This window comes from Larus michahellis, chromosome 3, assembly GCF_964199755.1.
Source record: "Larus michahellis chromosome 3, bLarMic1.1, whole genome shotgun sequence".
Taxonomy (NCBI): Eukaryota; Metazoa; Chordata; class Aves; order Charadriiformes; family Laridae; genus Larus; species Larus michahellis.
In genome coordinates, this window is record NC_133898.1 from 60,118,026 (window position 1) to 60,137,460 (window position 19,435).

The following is a 19,435-nucleotide window of genomic DNA, read 5'->3' on the forward strand; positions in this document are numbered from 1 at the left end:
TCTCCTGACTGGCATAGTGAAACTTTTAAGATGGGATAGCTAATAAAATGCTGATTTTTGTCATCTGTGCAGCAGTGTGTGGACAAACGAGGTGCTCATGAATGGGAAGCATTTGGACCATGGGGCTTGTCTTTCCCTCCCTCGTGAACTTCTAGGTGGGGGTGGGAGAGTGCCTGAGGAGAATTCAGAGTGATGTGCCTGCAGTCTTTTCCAGGTGCAAAATTTACTCGGATTCCATTTTGACAGAGCTAATGGAGAAATAGAGGGATGCCTGGTGCCAAATAGCTAATTTCACTTCCCTGATCTCTGAGCATCTGTGGAATTTCCCTGGGCTCCATCCAGCTTCTGCCTGACTAGAGGAGTCCTGTTGGATTTGTCGCCTTTTCATGCAGACTTCCACTCAAGGACTTCGTTTCCCTTTTCATGCTATAAAATCAGCAGAAGCAGATATGCAGACAACGTGTGGTCAGGCAAAATCCCCCAGTTGGGCAATGACCCTGTGTCAGCCCTGTTTACTAGCAAGCACATGGCCATGAGCTGTCCTGTGCCCTCCTGGCTGCCGTGGCCAGCAGTGCAAGCTCCCTTAGTTGTGTGATGGCAGACTAGGCTCCTTTCTACTCTGGATCTTGCAAACTTTCTGGGAGGGCTAATCCAACACCACTTCGTGGCAGTCAGTGGTAACTTCCTGTTTAGTATTAAAAGTCTGCATTTCCAGAAAATTATGTCTGGTTTTCTTTTTTTGTATTAAATCTTAAGAACATTTTGTCACCCTTTCTGTAAAGAAAGGGCATAGGAAGTACAATTTCACAGAGATAAGAGACTTACATGTAGGCTGAGGAATGCGTGAACAAAAAGACCTCCAGTACTGAGAAATAAATCCATGTCCTCTTTTTTATTTTTTTGGAGCATGTATACTACTGTGGTTGCTTACTCAGCTATGATGGCCTTTCGGTTACAGTACTCACTTTGCAATAGCTTCACTAGGGGTAGGACTGGCTGAGAATAAAATAGCCACAAGTCGATTCCCCCATGGTTTCACACGCAGATCAACCAGCAAAATGTAGTTCTCAATACTGACAACTATAATTTCTTCCTCCATTCTAATTGGAGTTTTCCCACTGACTTCAGCTAGACTCGTTGTTAATAGTACATGCCTTTTAGGCAGCTGGCCTGTAATCTTAAATTAGATACCACCAGTGGGACTTGCGTCATCTAACCTGAGGCAGCTGAAACCTGTCGGGCGAGTTGTTCTGTAAGAGTTCCTCTCTCTCTCCATTGACTGCAAAGGGAGCCTGGGTGACCGAGTCCTGGAGTGGACGGTTATATCCTAGATGCTGGAAGGAAGGCGATTTGAACTCCGTCCTGTTGACAAATTTCTATGCGAGAAACTGGCCTCGCTGTAATGTATTGGAATCCTCTTGGTATTTTTAGCTCTGAGATGCTCTTTTAATCCCAGATTTTCCGTGTACCTTCTTCCTGAAGGTAAACTTTGGGAAATTGCACGTGAACTTATTTAACAAATTGTATGATGACCTGGTGAAAAATAACACATTCTTCTTTCTGTTCTGTTTTGAATCCCTTCTGTCTGGAAATTTTACCTTCCTCTGTACTCTCCAGTGATAAGGATGGAATTACCTGTTTTACTGGTGTATTTCAGAATTTATCCTGCAAGTGGGTCCTTCTGGAGAGGTTATTGTTTCCCATTTGAATGGTTTTAAGGTAGTCCTAGGTTCTGTTACCCTGTTTCTTCGTCCCCTTTTCTCGCTTCAGATTTCATCTTTCTAGTGTTTGGATATTTCATTAATGCGGTGTTTGTTCTGTTTTAGGAAAAACCTGATACCAGCCCCACATCTCTGCAGCTGCGATCCCAGATTGAGGTAAGGTGTTTGATTTTGATCATTCACATTTGTTTCTTTCTTCCTTAATTTGATATTCTGCATAAATTGGGCAAAAGCTGCTCTCGTGGCTGCTCTCACTGCTATGTGTCATCTCTTGCAGGAGTCACTTGGTCTCAGCAGCACCGCGTCAACACCTGACGCTGAAAGAAAGTAAGTGAAGGCACAGGAGGTGAGAAAGGAGGGAGGGTAAATTTGGTATGTTTTTTCTTTTAAATTAATTTTAGATTGTATTGGTGTGTCAAGATTTCAGATCCAGCCGCTATTAGTGAAACCCATTTTGGAACCTGCTCCTTCCTTCGTTTCTTTTTGGCCTTTTATTATTTTGTTTTTTACATCAGGGGAGGGTTATCTTTTCTCACCTCTGTGAGCACTTGGGGTGAGCATACACCAAGATGACTGGTAGTCATTTTTGAGGAACTTCACTAATTTCACATTTCCTGCAAATTAAACCTGCTTAAAAAATAACTTTTCGTGACTAGACCTAAATGCAGCCAAAAAGAGATAGGCAAGGGGAAGGGAGAGTTATAAATTAAAATCACTTTCCTTTTCCTGCGCACTCCTGTGTTTGTAACTATGCTTTTGAAGAAGATGCCAAGGGAATGAAGTATTTAAAACCAAGTTAAAAGGAGCTTTAATTTTAGCAGTCCTTAATAAAAACCTCTCTGTGAGGACTGAGAGGGTTTCTGTTTACTGTCACCTCCTGCTGCAATGTGTGTGCTTGTTTTCTGCGCCTCCTTCCTTTGATCCCAAGATCTTGGATCCCTACTGCTAAGGGTAACGTGCAGCAGCGCATGAAGACAACTGACACTGTATTCTCACTTGCCTGCCCTTTGTGGGATAGTGCCAGCTGGGCTGGTTCAGAGGGAGTACGTGGAATCCAGTTGTGATGTGACGTACTTCTTCTGTTTTACAGTCCCGCATTTGAATATCTTCTAGTGATTCAACACTGGACAGTAATAGGAAGGTTGTAGGAAGTTGCTGCCCTTTCTCTTGCTAGTTCAGTAGAAGGAGTGTCAGTCCTGGAGGGAGCTGTGGTGGATGCGGGGTACGGGTTGGAACAGCTGCTTAGGGGCTTCTGTGGGATTGTCTGGAGGCTGGTTAATGCTAAAGATCTTGGAAAGTGGTGAATGACCTTTTGGAAGTGCCTTGTCTCTTAATCACTTGGAGAGAAAGCAAGGATGGTTTGCTTGAGGTAGATGCTAATTTTCAAAACAGCTTAAGACAAATAAGGTGAATTTTACCTTGGGTACCATCACTGCGCCCATTTTACATTTAACAGAGAAAGCCTAGAAGGCTTAGAGTTTAAAAGTGGTGCTTCAGATACTGAAAGATGGAAAAGTTTTCTTCAAAGATATCTTCCCGTCTAACATTATGATGAAACCAGAAGTACCAAGTGGATGGGAACATTACGAGAACTATAATCTGGTAAGCCTCCAAGGTTATCCTATAATCATAATACTTTTCTCTCAGTCTCAAAGCACTTTCCCCATGGGTAAATATCATCATCCCACCTCAGGTAATAATGAGATAAAGATCTCGCAGGAGGACAGCACACAACTGGGAATAAACTCCTCTTACAAGTTCTAGCCAGCTTCCTAAATTCTGTCTCTGTGTAGGTGTTGCACCACAAAGAACTGAGTGAGAAGACAGTATCTACAAAAATATCTTCTGAGTGACTCTATTCTAAGAGAGCCCATTTACCTCACTGAAAGGAAATTAACCTCATTATCTTAGTTCAGATGGAAGGGGCCTGTAGTTTTGGGGGACTCTTCAAGAATGGAAGTGTCCTGCTGGGATTTGTCTGTCAATTGAAGGGTGTACATGATTAACCTGGCACAGGGCAGGTTGTGTCAAATATTTGCCCAGTAAGAAACAAGGCAACGTGATGCACGCTAATTGGGCAAGGTGTTGAAAGTAATAAATGATATCTACTCAATACCATACAAATTATTCAAAACTGAAGTTATACAGGCCTGTGCCTATTAATGACAGCCTGCCCCATCAATGCTGGAGGGCTGAATTGTCACAGGAATGCCTCTTCCAGGGAGGCAGAGTTTATAAAATCGATCTGCAGGAAAACGACCACTTCCAGTCCATCCATACACCTGTACTTGCTACTAACATGTTGAATTTGATCATTGTCTGGGGAGGATGGCATGTTGGCCCTAGAGGGTTTTTTTGCATTCAGTGTTTAGTTTATGGCTTTCATCTGAGTTTGCTGTGTGGGCATGCTAGGAGACAGGAAAGATTGTCCCTTTGGGGATGCTCCTTTTGTGGCCCTCTCATGCTGCATGAAAGATCTGGGGTGTAAACCTTTTACAGAACGTCTTTTGTTGTGAGAAGTTTGCCAAACCTGAAGCTCGATGCAGATGTGCATTGGTTTCTCATATTCACAAAGAGATTGGGGGAGCAAAAGGAAAGATTTTTCCCATAATAGACATCCAGATTTTCAGGAGCTGAGAAATCATAGAATGTGTTGGGTTGGAAGGGACCCTTAAAGGTCATCTAGTCCAACCCCCCTGCAGTGAGCAGGGGCATCTTTAACTAGATCAGATTGCTGTTGTTGTGAGTACTCTTCTAAAGCCCAAGTAAATTCTTGCCCAAGAAAAGTTATATTTCTACATATTGAAAATACAAACGTTTTCCCAGGGTGAGGTGAGTTGTTTCTGTGTTCTGAGCAGGTTGCTTCAGAAAGTAAAAGCAAGTCCCAAGGGAAAACCCATGCTGGGATAGGGACTAGAGAGCAAGCGGCCAGCTGGAACGTGGTCCTTTTTGGTAGCTCCCTCGCCCAGTGCTGCTGCCTGCACACCCTGCAACTTGATGCTACCAAGGTCTAAAGTTTTAAAATAACACACCTGGATGGCTGTTTAATTTGCCAGAGTTGAGAGATTCCAGACAGAAAGAGGCTTTGAGGGAGTCTGGAAGAAGCTATGTTTGTTTTAACCTGGTTTGGTTTCCCTTTTCTGTGGTGCCCAACTGAAGAGAGAGCCTGACAGGCTCTACTGTACACCGCACTGAAAACAGATTAGCCTTGGTGCTCCGTGGTAGGAAAAAATCCTGTTTGTGTGGGCAAGCAGTGTATGTTCAGTCTTGCCTTCAGTCTTACTAACCCCGCTGCCCAGTCTGTTCAAAGCCGGCGTGAAATTAGTCGGTGCCCTCCGTGCTGCAAGTTGTTCAACAAGTATCTGCCTAGTGGGTGATGTGCTGTAACAGAAGAGCAGCCATAGTGCCTAGAGGGGGGCAATAGGGTTAAACGAGCCTGGAGGCAGAGCTGCTTGTCACTTTGAGTCATTGTCCCTCCAAAAGGCATTTGGGGCAATACTACCTTCTTCTGTTGCTGACAACACTGTTCCTGTTAATTAGATGAAGCTACAAAAAAGACTGCAGGTATGAACCTGCTCTGTGCATTATAAATGCCCTACCAAAGATGGTTTTCATTCGATTGATTCTGACAAAGAGAGAAAAATCTTTGCTGTAGCAAAGGCCTCTGAGATTTATGTGAATAACAGCAAGGGTACTGAAATGGCCTGAAAAGCTATCTGTAAACAACAGAAAACAAAGTCGTGTTTGTTCAAGCTTGGCCTCACAATTGCACTGATGTTTTGGCCATACTGGAGTTCCTTCTGTAAATTAAAGCAGTTGGTCAGGCTTCCGAGTCATATAATATGCAGGCAATTAACTCAAAGCATGGAATGAGATGTTTGTAGCTTTTTTCTCTTAATAATAAATTTAATTTCCCTCTGCCCTTTCCAAGATCCCCATCTTTTTATCTGCAGTCTTGCTGTCAGTTGTGGTGCTAGTGTAACTTTGCAGATTCTCAGTGGGCCTTCAGCAAAGTGGCAACAGCATCTTTAACAGTGATATTATTCATTTTGAACAAAAATCTCCCCAGAACTGCAGGTGCTCCTGTATAGACACACCGACTTCTGCTTTTGCTAGAAGAATTAACGATGTAACAAATATGCAGTAAATGTGTTCTTAGCAGTTACTGTTGCTTCTTTGTCCCCATACCACGTTGATCTGGGGATGTATTGTATATACAATCCCTATTATTTCCAAGTGATGGCAACACCCCAAGGATGTTTACTCAGGCAGGGGACTGAGCAGGGTTTTCTCATAATTGTAAATAGAGCATTTAAAACAATGTAATCCAACTTGTAGCCTGTTCCCGTTTTTGAGCATTCAGATCTACATGACAGACTGATGAGCTCTGCATGTTTGCCAGGAAATCCAGGTTAAACCCAGTCCCCTGAACTCAGGCTTCTGCATCCTGACTCTCATCCTGTTTTTAGAAGAACTGGGGATGTTGCAGAGGGGAAGTTGTGTGTTTTGCCTCTTGGGAAATAGATCTGTTTGCTGTCACTGTTTGGTCCAGTGGCCTCCGGGCAAGTCTCAAATGTGGTGTATCAGAGAAATGCCAGGAAAGAGAAGGAAGTGGGTGAGAGACCCAAGAGCACTGCATACAGATAGGATGAGGTACAGTCACTTTGCAGCTGCTAGAGAAAGGAAGGACAAAACACAACGCGTGAGGTAACAGTTGTGGCTGTGTCTGGTGTTTTGCGGGCATTCCCACCACCTTCGCGTGGCAGTGGGTGTTACGAATTGTCACATCCTACATGAATCACCTGCTCTTTCTTGAACTGCACCACTCAAGCACACTCCTGACCAAGTAATGGTCATACTTCATATTAAGCGCCATGATTCATCCTGCTGTACTCCTCAGCCTGCGGCACAGTACAGTTTAAAAGTTCTTAACCCCGTGATCCTCAGGACCTAAGTCCCAGACCTGCCAGAGCAGGGAGCTGAGCAGAAACAGAGTTGTTGAGCGGAGGGTGCTGGAGAAAAGCACACGCGTGTGGGGTGCAGGTGGCACAGGGCAGCATTTCTCGGGGGCTTTGCATTCCGCCAGCGTGGGGAGATGCTCTACCCCCGGCAGCTGTGTCCTCAGCTCCCTGCCTCAGCTGCTCCCGAGAGTGAATGTCTCTGTCATCCTCTGTGTGTGTGTGTACATACATCTTGCGCTGAGCCCCTCGCACGTTGAGTTCATACAGTTTGGCCAGATCTCTGATGGATTGTTGAGAATTCCAGAGGAGTTGTAGGCTGCTCAGGCGCTGGGGCTTCCTCTGAGGTTGTTAGCAGGCAACCAGTGAGGCCACAACATGAGTGGCTGCGCTCTGCATGCTGGTGTCTCTGCAGGAGAAACTGTTGACTGAATCTATTTTTAGGGATTTTCTGTAACGGATGTGCCATAGTAAAGCCAGTCACCATCCTGTGTGGGTATACACTGGAACTCCAAGTTAGCCTAAGACTGGGAGCGTGGCTGCAGTTCAGTGTTCCCATCTTCCACAATGATTTACAGTGAAAGTGGCAGTCTCTTTAAAAACAGCTTTCATTTTGCAAAAGGGTTCATGCCAGCCTCAGTTCTGCCCCTGTATACTATCTACTGGCCTTTGCCAGTAGTTTTTAACACTAGATTTCCTAATCCTCTTCCCCTGCAGCATTTGAACTGCAGGTCAAGCTTTGAATGCAGAAGGTTATTAAATCATACCGCCAGGTCATGGATGGGGGGGCTTAAATTCCATCACGTTTGATTCTGGCAGCTTCTCAAGGTGCCCAAATTAACTTTGGCAGGTATTTGTAAGCTCATCTGCAAAGAAACAGGAGCGTGGGTCTGACAGAGGATGTGAGGCAGAGAGAGGGCAGAAACTGAGAAGAACAAAGCAGAAAATCCCCCCAACCGAGGATGCCAAAGGCTGCACTTAATTACTAACAGAATAAATTGTTCCTTTTGCATTGTTTAAAAATGGAAAGGAATATTGTAAGAAAATGAAGTGTAAGAGCTTGATGTACTTGAGATGTCTGCATTTAAGATACTTTTTTTTCTTTTTTCTTTTATACCCTGTGCTTGCAAGGATAGAAAAGAATCAGTGAATGTGTATGGCCCTGTTTTCACTTGTTTGAGACCTGATTTAGTCAAAGCCAAATTATTCATGCTGCCTTTAAACAGCCTCCTCAAGAGAAGTAGGGCAGGAAACTCCCACAATAACCCTCACAATGGGAGTGAGAGGCCAGCCAAACGCCGCCTGGGACACGTGAGGGGGGAAACCAGTGCGCCTTTGAGCAGCTGGAAGAAGATTCCAAGCCTGGTAATTTTGCACGAGGAAGCATGAAGGGCGCCTTTCATGAGACAGCCCAACTTGTCACAGCTAGTCGACATGGCACGGAGTGAGCAATGCACGCAAACCGGGGTGCATTGCATGCTGTACGTTGGACCCTGCTTTTTGCTGTCGAAGAGCTTTTAGCTGACGATTATCTGGCTCCCGGTCAGTTATTAAATAGGTGACATAACCTCATCTGCCCAGTGCCAGTCACCGGACGAAGCCTGTGGCACCGACATGGTGTCTTGTGTGCTGGTGGTGGCAGAAAATACACATACGCACGCACAGCCCACAAGCAACTCAGTGTTTGTTTCCACTGAGAAAGTTTTGACCTGCTTAAAGAGCCATTGCTATGGAAACCTAATGAGAAGATAATTGAATGAAACGTCTTTGCTTTCCATCCCTTTCTCACACTGGTGCCAGCAAGGTCAGAACCTTGCGGGCCTGCTTTCTCTTCAGGTTCATGCAAATTTGATAAAAATACCAAAGGCCCATTTTCTTCCTTGTGCCAGCTCCGGTTAGATAAATTATCTTGTATTCAGTCAGGAGCAGTTACAAGTCTGTCAGTTTTTCATACTAATTATGTGACTGGGCCATTTCTAATGTACGTGGATAACCAAATGGCTTTGCAGCAGAGCCAGCGTGCGCTTTTGCATTGGTTATTCACCGCTATGAATGTGCATAATATTTGTAGATTGAAAATCCCATCCAAAGCATTTTCCTCAATGGGCTATAAATAGTCATTGGGAGGGAAATGAGAGGGCCACTATCAGTTTATTGGAGATCATAACAGTAGTGGTTTCATTATCAGATGGTGCTATGCACCTGTGGATTTTATGGTCCATAAATGAGATGCGGCCATGTGTTAATACACATCTGCATTTAAAATACTTGGTGTTGAAACAAAAACCCATCAGAAATCCTGTCGTCCTCGGTTCCCATGTTTGTTCTGTTCCGAGAACGATGAGCTTTCAAAAATCAACAGGCGCATTCATGAAAGCAGCACATGGTGTCATTTGTTTCCGTTCCCAGTTCTGCGGTGTACCAGCACATTCACATCTCAGGGCACGTATGACTATGTCTCTTGTAAAATTAACCGCTCTCTATGCGAGATAAGCCCTGCTGTTTTTCTGTCTGAGATCAGAATCAGCCCAGAGTTAACAGGGAAAGCTGTAGCCTAGTAGCTCAATACGGCCTAGTTAAAATCCATCTTAATAATCAGATACAGTCTCAGTCGTCTTGTGACACAAATGTGTGCATTGGTTCTTCCTTGTGCTCCAAGTTTTGGAGTCCACCTCCAGGTTTCGGAGGTTAATTTATAAAAGGGAGGATTGCTTAGGTATAGCAAGCTCACCCCCACTGCAGCAGTTCTATGGAAAGAGAAATTCAAAGACCGTTTTGGATGCCTGGCTTTGCCATTGCTCATACAGAACCCACGGGCTGCAAGAGAAGAACCAGAAGTGCCCTCCAGAGGCAGTCCTCATGTCCAGATCTTTGTTGTCAAAGACGTCTGGTCTGGACTCTTATGTTCCAAGGACCCTCTTAAAAGCAGTTAGTTTTTAAAGCTGCCCTCCCTTTCTCTACTTACTGTTGGAAGTTTGTCCAAATAGTTAGAAAATGTTAACTCCTCTTTTCTAATTTCTTTACAGCTTATGTCTACTTGTTGCTGTGCCTGATTTATTAATAGGCACTAAATTAATCTTCTTGCAGCTTTCAGTTTTGACAGACTGAACAGGCAAAACTTTTCTAGCTTTCTCTCGTAAGATAAGCTGACTGGTTCCCTGACTATTCTAACAGCTTTTCTCTTTACCGCTTCTGGTTTGAATTCATCTTTCGTGAGCATGAGTAATGATGGTTGTACAGCTATTCCCATATATATTCATTCTTTGTACTGCTGTTGGAATTTCCCATCCTTATGCCTTTTAGGATTAATGTGTTGGTTTTTTCCTCAGTCATCCTTTTTCAGCTGATATCCCCAGGTACTCTTGTCATTTCCAGACCTCCAGTGTTTGAAAGACTGACTTTTGTGTCAGTCCTGTTTGTGTAGTTGCACATTTTAGTGTTGAATGTAAAGTCATTTCTGTTAAGCTAGTCTTTCTAATCAGCTAGTTCCTGGTCCAGGTCCTGCACTCTGGCTGTTGCTACTAAATTTTGTGTCACTGATCACTGAGCAGTCTGATGTAGTTTACTAAACTCCGCTGAAACCCCTCATCTCTCTAAGGCAGTAATATTTGATTACTTCCAAAAGTAGCTCATTTTTAAATTATCTATTGTACTGCTTTATTTTTCCTCATTTGTTTATTTCAGCAGTTTAGCTCCAAGAGGCCCAAAGTATCAGCCTAGAGATAGTTTTGAATTTGTAAGATTAATGGATTGAAGCTTTGACCCCTTCTGCATCTCTCTTCCAGAGATTATGGGTTGATAAGAAAGTACTCCTTCCCTCTGGCCATAAATCTTTTTTTTCTTTCTTCTTGTCTGAACATATACCCATACATTTCTTCTGCTATATGATGTGACAGAGTACATTTCATGTGAAAGCTTGCTAATGAAGTTGTACATCAGACCACAACAAAAATGAAGGCCTCCATGGTGGAGTAATGGCATTTGGCTCCCTTTCAGACACGCAGTGCTGAAACTTCTGCCAAGTGTCACTGCATCATTAACTTTCAGTACAAGTTATCAGTCTATGAATGGAAGAACACAAATCACTTTCAGTGCACGTTCACAGAGGAGCTGCAGATTTAACAGAGTAGGGGAGTGTAATTGGCAAATCAAACATACAGCGACTCTAAGGTATTCTGGAATTTTTCACCAGACATCTAGGAAGTAAAACACTTGATTGATTCCACTGACGATTTTTAAGCGTCAGAGTTGTCTGGTGGAACTAAAGAGCAAGTGCCTTATCAGGCTCTGTGTGGTAGGTTTTGTTGGCATTTCCATCTCTTCAGAGCAGCTGTTAGCATTTTCAAGGTCAGCCCAGGCGTGGAAGATTTCCTCTTTTGGGAATGCATGAAATGATAATTGGAATTTGCATCCTCTGATGAAACTCAGCATAGTTCTTAAATCAGTTATAAAAGAGAAGGTGGTCTGCTTGCTGTGGATCCTACTCTTCTCCTCACCCCTTCTAGCTCAGGCGCATCAGAAGTTTGCTCCTACTGCTCTTCCCCTTCTTTTGGAGGCTGGCATGCGATGAGTTGGTGGCCTCAGGCTAATTCCCAGTGAACAGATGTCCAGATCACAAACATTGCCGCTACACCTGCTACTTACTTACATCGTTGTTGGCAACTGCGCGAGTGGAGAAAAGGATTAAAATGGATTTGGAGGCTGAAGAGCACAAGAGACTGCCTCTCTACTTCGAGGCTGATTTCACTAGTGAGGCAAAGTTCTGATCATTAACAGAGTTCGTTTTCTAAGGATGGTGATTTGTTACATTTCATGGATACTAAATTCATTTAAGATAAATAGAATAACTGCTTGATGGGTGAGGTCTGTGCTCGGGTGCAAAACATGTAGTGGATTAATTCTATCAGTTCCAAAGAACTTGGCTTTCTTTTCTCCGTATACAAGTCCACATACTTTTTATCTGATTTACCTTTATTTAGGAAAATACTTGCTGACAGCTTTAGTTTTAAGTGTCTGCATGAAATACTGGCCCTGTTCAAAGTCTTTAAATTTTGACCGTGGCCTTTCTGGAGTTTTTACCCAGAAAGTATGGGGTTTGTTTTTTTTTCTCCTGCATCCGTTACTCGGGCTTCTTAAAAACTAAGCATCTGATGGCATATCACCTATATCATTAACTTTTGTCCAGCAAGGGTAAACTGTATCAACAAGGAAAATACTAAATGTCTCTCTCTGCCTGGTGCACTACAAATCTGAAATTTGATTGCTTCAATTGGTTTGCAGTTTGTGCTGGATTAAATTTCTAATCAGTCTGAGGTTGAAGGAGGTTATATGTCAGAGCTTCGCTGTGCCAAACCCTCCTTGTCGAGATGAATTCCTAAACCAAAGTGAAACTTCATACTGTCTCATTTCCCCTTTAATGATGTCTTTGCAAATTGATGAGCATGTTTTTCATGCTTACGAAACGTTGGCCAGTAATTGCTTGCATCTTCTAAACTCTGAACTGGCTTGAACTAAAATTTTCCTTCAAGTGGTTTACCGAATTGATAAGAAACTCTTCATTGCCCTCTTGTGGGGGTCTAAGAAAAGGCAAGGAGCTTGTGCAAACCCTGTGGACAGCAACTAGAGTATGGCATGTGTGTGTTATTGTATGGCCTCATTCAAAGAACGATTTGGCTTGAGGTCTTCTTGGTATGCTGGGGTGCGCATGTTTCTGTTCTGCGTGGCTGCAGTACAGCCACCGCACAATAGGGCATTGTCATGTCGCAGGGCCGAGCTCTCAGCAAAGAGACTGCAGTAATGCTTTGCACTTGGGAGCCTCCAGCAAAGCCACTGAAGCTGGCAAAAGTCATTTCACTGGCTTGGTGCAGCTTGGTTAAATAGTGATTCCCATAGGAAGGCTTCAAAGAATTGCACAAGATTTGGTAATTTCTATTAGCTCCATTTATACAGACAGAAACAAAGGCAATGAAGGCGGAGGTGACGTCTCATCACAGATCCCACAATGAACTGTTGGCACTGAGTTGGAATCCGTCATGGAAAACTGGTTCAGCATGAAGACTGAGAATAAAAGATTTACTTACTATTTTACTGGGTTGTTTGTAAAGTTCATGTTCTGTTAAAATAAGTCTCTCCAGCTAGCTTTTGAGGAAGGGAGTATACAGTGGTGGAAAAGCACACAGAAGGGACTCAGGAGAAAGAACCTATAGTCTCCTGTCATCTATGGTTGCACTTCATAGGGTCTGGACAAGCCTTTTCACCACATCTTTTAAAAAATCTTTATTCTCTTCCACAGAGTGGCTTCTGAAAGTTTAATGAATGCTTGTTTATAAAGCATTTTCAGATAAAAAACAAATAGGCCAAAACCTGTTATACAGCTCAACAAATACAGCATCCCAGTGCTACAGTTTCTAAGGCAGCCAAAATACTGTTTTACAAATGGAACGGGGGAAAGTACATGAAAAAGTGTTTTTCTGAGGGATCCCTGGACTCCTTTGCCTTAGCCATAGGTTTCTGTCAGTGGGTATTTTTCTATGCTGGTTGCAAAAGGCATGTTTAAGAGGGGAACTCAGTTACTGCGGTCGGACCTCGGACCAGTGGGTATAGTTTTCGTTTCCAACTTGCTGTGCTGGGAAGAAAAGGGAAGAGAAAACAGCTCATGATATATAGTTTGGAAACTATAATTTACTGTAATCAGACAGCTCCCATGAAATGTGAGAAGCCTCCATCAGTAAGTCCACTTCTCTTTTTTTTGTCCTAGGCTCTCCATTCATAAATCAAGTTCGGAAGAAGGCTCTGTAGGTCAGTATATTTCATTTTATTTAATGCTCCTATGGAATTCTTAAACAGGTTTTAAGTTTTGCCTGTGCTGGGATGTGAAGAGCTGAGTAAACACAATGCTGGCAGAAGTCAGCAGCGTTTGGGGGGGGAGGCGGGGGATGGGAAGGCAACTCTTTGCAGCTTTAAGAGTTAGATGCTGGGTGTCTCTGTGATCGCTGAGACTGCCTGACCAGCACTGTCATGTGATAAATATGCATCTTTTGACTTGTTATATTGAATTTCAAATGTCTGCATGTTAGATCACTGTTAGCCTATCCATTTGTACTCTGGAAATTGCCACCACCAGTGAATAACTGGGGTTTCATGTCACACCAGAGTCTCTTCCTTTGTTTCTGAAATATTTTGCATTCTTAAACATGTGTTTGTTTTCCATTGTCTCTCAAATTTTCTTTCTTTTTTTTTTTAAACTTACTATATTTAGTTCATGTTGCTATCGTAACTTATTAGTTGAGCTGATACAATTCTGTACAGATTTTATTTTGGTCATGGGAGAGGAAGAGAAAATCTGGGAGGTTTTTTTTGTTTCTTTCTTTTTATTTTTTTCCTAGGGACATTTCCACACAGTCTGAACTTAAGCAGTGTTTCAGAGAGTCAGTAAACCCTTCTAGGGCAAGATCCAAAATACTATAGTCACATGCTGAAACTAAGTGCCACAGTATAAACTGTGTTCCTTTGAATTTTTCAAAAGCAGGAGGGTGAAGTAGCTCTCTATCAGTAGCATTTCTGCCAGATCAGGCACAGTATGTTCCCTTGCAGATGGCGTAAACTTTATAGCGTGTGCCCTGGTTAATTCAACAGAGCACATTTACGTACCTTGCCTTAAGCCAGATCCCATTTCATTTTTAGAACAAATGATTTACTTCTGGGTCATCAAGCCATATGCAGATTTGATGTTAATGGCCATGGAGACCCAGCCTTGTACAGTCTGGGCATACAGATAGCAATAGTCAGGTGTAGCTGATGGTCCCATAAAATTTCTCATGCCAAGTAGCAGAATGTGCCTGTGCTTTTGTGCATATGTGTGTGTGCGTTAATACATATGTAAAGTATTTCTTTTCTGTTTAGATATGTACACACATATTAAAAAATTACTTATCTGAGTTGTGGCATAGGCTGTATAATTGTGGTTCAGTTAAAGAGAATAAACCAACAAAATGCTTCAAAAACACTTCCAGACCTGACATTAACAACTCAACAGATATCAAAATGAATGTAAAATATTTTCTGTTTATAATTCAAAATATGTAAGTTACTGGCTTATCTCAATCCTCTATAGCATTGACAAATACAAAAGAATGTGCCTTTCCCTGAAAAGCTACATCAGCATAGCTGTACTACAGAATAAATCATGAAAAACAGAAAACTTGAGATTTTTTTAATTCTGGTTTTTGACTTAGAAAATACAACTTAATGTTTGAAAGCTTCTCTAGCATTTACTAACTAATGTTTCTTTCTGAAATTCTTTTTCCCTTTCCCCTCATCCTCCCTCCCGACTTTCCTTTTAGGGAAAGCAGACTGGAAAAAGAAAAATAAGTTTTTTTGGCAGAATTTCCGAAAGAACCAGAAAGGACTAATGAGGCAGACTTCAAAAGGTAAATATTTTCTAAGGACACACAACCTATTCATATAAAATAGAAGGAGCCAGCATCACAAAGGAGTAAAATTCATTTGCCGCTGTGTGGCAGTTGGGGATCTGGAAGCGTCGCGGGTTTGGTTCATCGTGACAGAGCTCAGAAAGACGAGTCATATTCTGTGAGACTGCAAACATGAGGCTGGGATGCCTTCGGTCCTGACTGTCAGTGATGGCACACACGCAAAGTGATATGGTTAATATATATTTATAAGTCATATCTGGAAATGAACGAGATGTGGTGTTTCTTTTCTGATCCTGACTTGCTGAGAGAGATGCTGATCTGTTTTAATTAGAAAGACGTTTCTCCTTTCTTTGGTTACTTTGACCTGTTTGCTTTAGGCTTGAATCCAACCTCTCATTGCAGGAGAAGACACTACAAGAAGGAGCAGTAAAAGAGCATCTGGTGACTAGTACAAATGTAGGATCAATTCCACTTAAACTGTCAGGTGTCTTTCTCTAGTTCTCCAAAGGACACAGCTGTGCATTGCTTAAAGTGTTTCTCTTCACACAGAAAATTTCTGTTTCCCCATGTGTATTGGTTAGATCCTTGTGTTGCAAACAGATGCTTCTCCACGTCACTATGTCTGTGTTCAGATGGATTGTGAAAGATGACAGGAGCCTGCTTATGAGGTTGAAAAGGGGCACATTTATGCTCTCAGTTAAGTGTGGGTCCTTGCTGGCTCTCAAGGCAAGTTATAATTTGTCCACGCTGACATGCCAAGCACATACCAAAAGGAGACGTCCTGGAGTTGAGAGCCCCAGTACATCCAGCACCATGTGCCAGCTCAGTGGCTGATTAGATAGCCTGGATAGGTTGAGGGACATGGCCGGTCTGCGGCAAAGAGCTGCAAGGGCCCAGCACGCCATTTCTGGAAGGGCTTCCCTTCCACTCTGGCAGCTGACTACAGTATTCCTCAGAGCTGAGTGCAGGACTCTTCTGTTATTAGCACTTTCTCTTTTGATTCTCATATTTCAGGGTCAGTAGCTGTGTGATGACAGTCATTTTTTATTTCTCCTTGCTGTGCTCACTTGCTTTCAGTGTCAGAGCAGACTTAGTTTTCTAGCCCTAATTTACTTAGTTTTCTTGCTCAGTTACTTCCAAATCATTCAATCCTTTTAAATTATACTATGGGACTGCTCTGGGGAGGGTCTGTTTCTGGCCAGCCAGATCCACGTGGCGACCAGATTTCAAAGCACTGGGTAGAATCCAGTTTCAATGTACCCCACTCTGTGCATGACCTCTTACACATGCTTGATATCTCTGTGCTTTTTCCTGCAGGAGAGGATGTAGGGTATGTGGCCAGTGAGATCACGATGAGTGATGAAGAGCGGATCCAGCTGATGATGATGGTCAAAGAGAAGATGATCACCATTGAGGAAGCACTTGCTAGGGTATGATACATCCATACCTAAATATCCTTGAGAAACATGTTTTAGGATGTAGGATATGCCAATTTGCAGTTTTCATTTGCTCACAAAACGTATGAGAAGGAGGAGGAAGCTTGCCTGTTTGTCTCATTGCACTAGGTAGCATAAATTATATGGCATTTTCTTTGTTTGTGGGAAAAAGTGAGATTTAGCTTAACCAAAAATAGGTGTCCAGTGCATGGTAAATTAATCAAGTCCTAAAAGCATTTTCTTCTCTCCATTGGCAATAGAGAGAAAAGCTCAAGTGTAGACATTTGCATTGCAGCCGTCTAAAGTAAGGGAGAGGAATCTCACCTGCGCTAGCCCTTATCTATCATGTATGTTCATAGGTTTAAGTGCTAAAAGGAACGCTGCAAGTTTTGCTGAGCTTGCCTTATTTATTTCAGAATGCATATATTTCTTATTATTTTCCTGCTGCTAATGGCTGAAGGGCAGTTTGATTGAAGGCTACCATTTTCAGCAAGGAAAACTTTGAAAAATACTAATGTTTAAGCTAAATTTTTTCTGCTTGTTTCTTAGCCAAAAAGGTGGTGTTTTGTTTAAGTAGCCTTCAAAAGAACATGTTCAATTTTTGGCATTTCACATTAAGATCAACACAGATGTATCTTTTTCGATAAGTACAGTGGCTGTCACAAGTGTTTCTTTACAAAATCTACATGTTAATAAACGACCAGAATAATAACTCCGAGGTATTGTATTTGGGCACCAATAGGGCTAAGATTTTAATTGCTCAGCAGCCAAAACGTTAGTGTTAAGGTTTCCACAACACTTATGATTTTGTAACCTTGTGCAAAATACTGTGGTGGAACACAGGGTATTCTGTATGGGCTCCATTAGAGGTGCAGAAAACATGATTTAGATCATGAATTGGCACTCAGATTTCTATACTGACGTATTACATCCTGAAATAGATTGTCCTAGGATGTAAAGTTATGTCTGTAGAAAATATTGCTTTGCTGGGAATCATATCATGAAAAGAAAATGCAAAATTTTAAAATTACTAGGTGGTAATATTGGGAACTCTTTTACTTCTCTGCTGTTAATTTTGTGGGGGAGGGTTGTACCTTATCTGTATGGTTCATAGATGTATCTGTACTGTTTCCCTCTAGTGGTCTGAGCTACTAGCAGCAACTTTTTTCTTTTTTTTTTTTTTTTTTAATATCATCAGTTCTTGATGATCCTCTCAACAGTTTGACTTTAGTAGCATTGGTTTTCTGTCTTAAGACATTTATTGGAAAAAGGGAAAGATGGTCTTTTGTTTTAAAATTATAAAAGATGGTTCCTAGTCTTCACTACGGATCATGTTCGTTATGAAGGAAATTGGCAGGCTATTGTGATTTAGTCTGTCTGCTGTAAACTGTGCCTTTGAGATGGGAATGTGTAATTTATATTTTACCAATGACAGTTTACAAAAGTTCAGTATTTACAGATCACTTCCTTTTAAGAAAAAAAAAAAAACCCTCATCATTAAAACTTCTGATTCTAAAGCAAATTAATTTATTTTGAACAAGTGAGACATTCAGTGCAAAAGTTCTGATTTTCCCAGTTCCACAATGTTACAGGGGAAGAAAAATTGAAAGGATGTTACCTCTTGTATTTTAATGAAGATTGATAGTTTGTTCTCACTGGAAAACATTCTTTTTGTCTTTTCAAATTTCAGCTGAAGGAGTATGAAGCCCAGCACAGGCAATTGAGCACTGTAGACGCAACAGAATGGCCTGATGGTTCTTACTCAACATTTGATGGGTCTTCCAATTGTAATGTAAGTACCTGTCATTCTGATTTAGCTCCCCAGTGTCATTTAATATTTAAATTCTTTTACTGCAGTACAGAAATATCCCGATTTACCTGGTGATTTCCTTAATAGCAAATGTATCATTTGACCTTATGATGCTACATTCTGTCTGCAGAAAATCTTTAACATGGATTTTTAAATCTTCTAGGTCTATTGTCGCAGACTTGAGTGGTCTTATTATCTCTATTTTTCCTTTTTTTTAATATGGCCCTTTGTCACTGAGCTTTTGAAGCACAAGTGATCCCAGGCAAAAATGCCTGTGTTCCAAAATGCATGGAGAAGGTTTTTTAGGTTGTTAAGAGAGAACTGTTTCACGTCGCTGATTCACAGTAACTGAGAAGTAGAGTTTCTCAGGCCTTCCTAGCCCTTGTTGATACATTCTTGATGAGGGTCTGGCTAAGTTCTAGCTGCCTGCTGCTTTCAAACAGTTCTGTCTCTGCATTTGCTAATTCTCAGCCCAGAGAGTTTGCAGCTTTTGCCAGACCCATAAGCAGTAAGGCAGCTTTCCTCCCTCATTTTTACTTCTGAGCTGTGTAGCTTCTGTTGTTTTTATGGGCACCAGACAGTCTTTGTGTCATGCCATACTGAATTAATTAATTTTTCCTTCCAAATATCTTCATTTTCACTGAGTAGTTTATTCCACTCCGTTTCTCTAATTATAAGTTCACAGATAAATCTTAGAGAAGAACACATTTGGCTGTCAAATCCAAGCTCTTTGTAACCCATATAATTGAATCATAGGCTTTTGAGGCCATTGATTGATTTATTTATTTTATTGTCAATGGAATTTCCTGCTAACTGCAGCAGACAGTTAGCTTCTCCTCCCTAAATGAGAAGAGGAATGCTATGTCATTTTATGAGATGTTTAAAATATTTTGTGGTGAAGAAAGATTTTCTTGTTTATATTTAAAAAAAAAATATGCCCATCTTTAGTTAGATGGGAGCAGAAGGGGACTGATGTTGCCTTACACTGTGTTCCGATATATTAGAAATGTGTAAAGAATAGAGAAGGAAGGATCCTGACTCTTCTGCACTGATTGTTTAACTGACTGAAAGATGTCTC

The 19,435-nt window shown here is 41.8% G+C and overlaps 1 protein-coding gene across 7 annotated transcripts in view; it reads left to right on the forward strand.

Moving 5' to 3' along the window:
- LOC141740893 (SAM and SH3 domain-containing protein 1-like) overlaps positions 1-19,435 on the forward strand; it is a 569,515-nt gene that overhangs the window by 503,416 nt on the left and 46,664 nt on the right. For 6 of the 7 annotated variants that reach the window (XM_074580364.1, XM_074580366.1, XM_074580367.1 and 3 more), the window contains 6 exons: positions 1,827-1,877; positions 1,999-2,048; positions 13,437-13,477; positions 15,022-15,108; positions 16,429-16,541; positions 18,238-18,339. In XM_074580364.1, coding sequence (XP_074436465.1) covers positions 1,827-1,877; positions 1,999-2,048; positions 13,437-13,477; positions 15,022-15,108; positions 16,429-16,541; positions 18,238-18,339 — 444 coding nt within the window. The remainder of the gene's footprint in view (positions 1-1,826; positions 1,878-1,998; positions 2,049-13,436; positions 13,478-15,021; positions 15,109-16,428; positions 16,542-18,237; positions 18,340-19,435) is intronic. The other variant, XM_074580371.1, reaches the window with a different exon arrangement.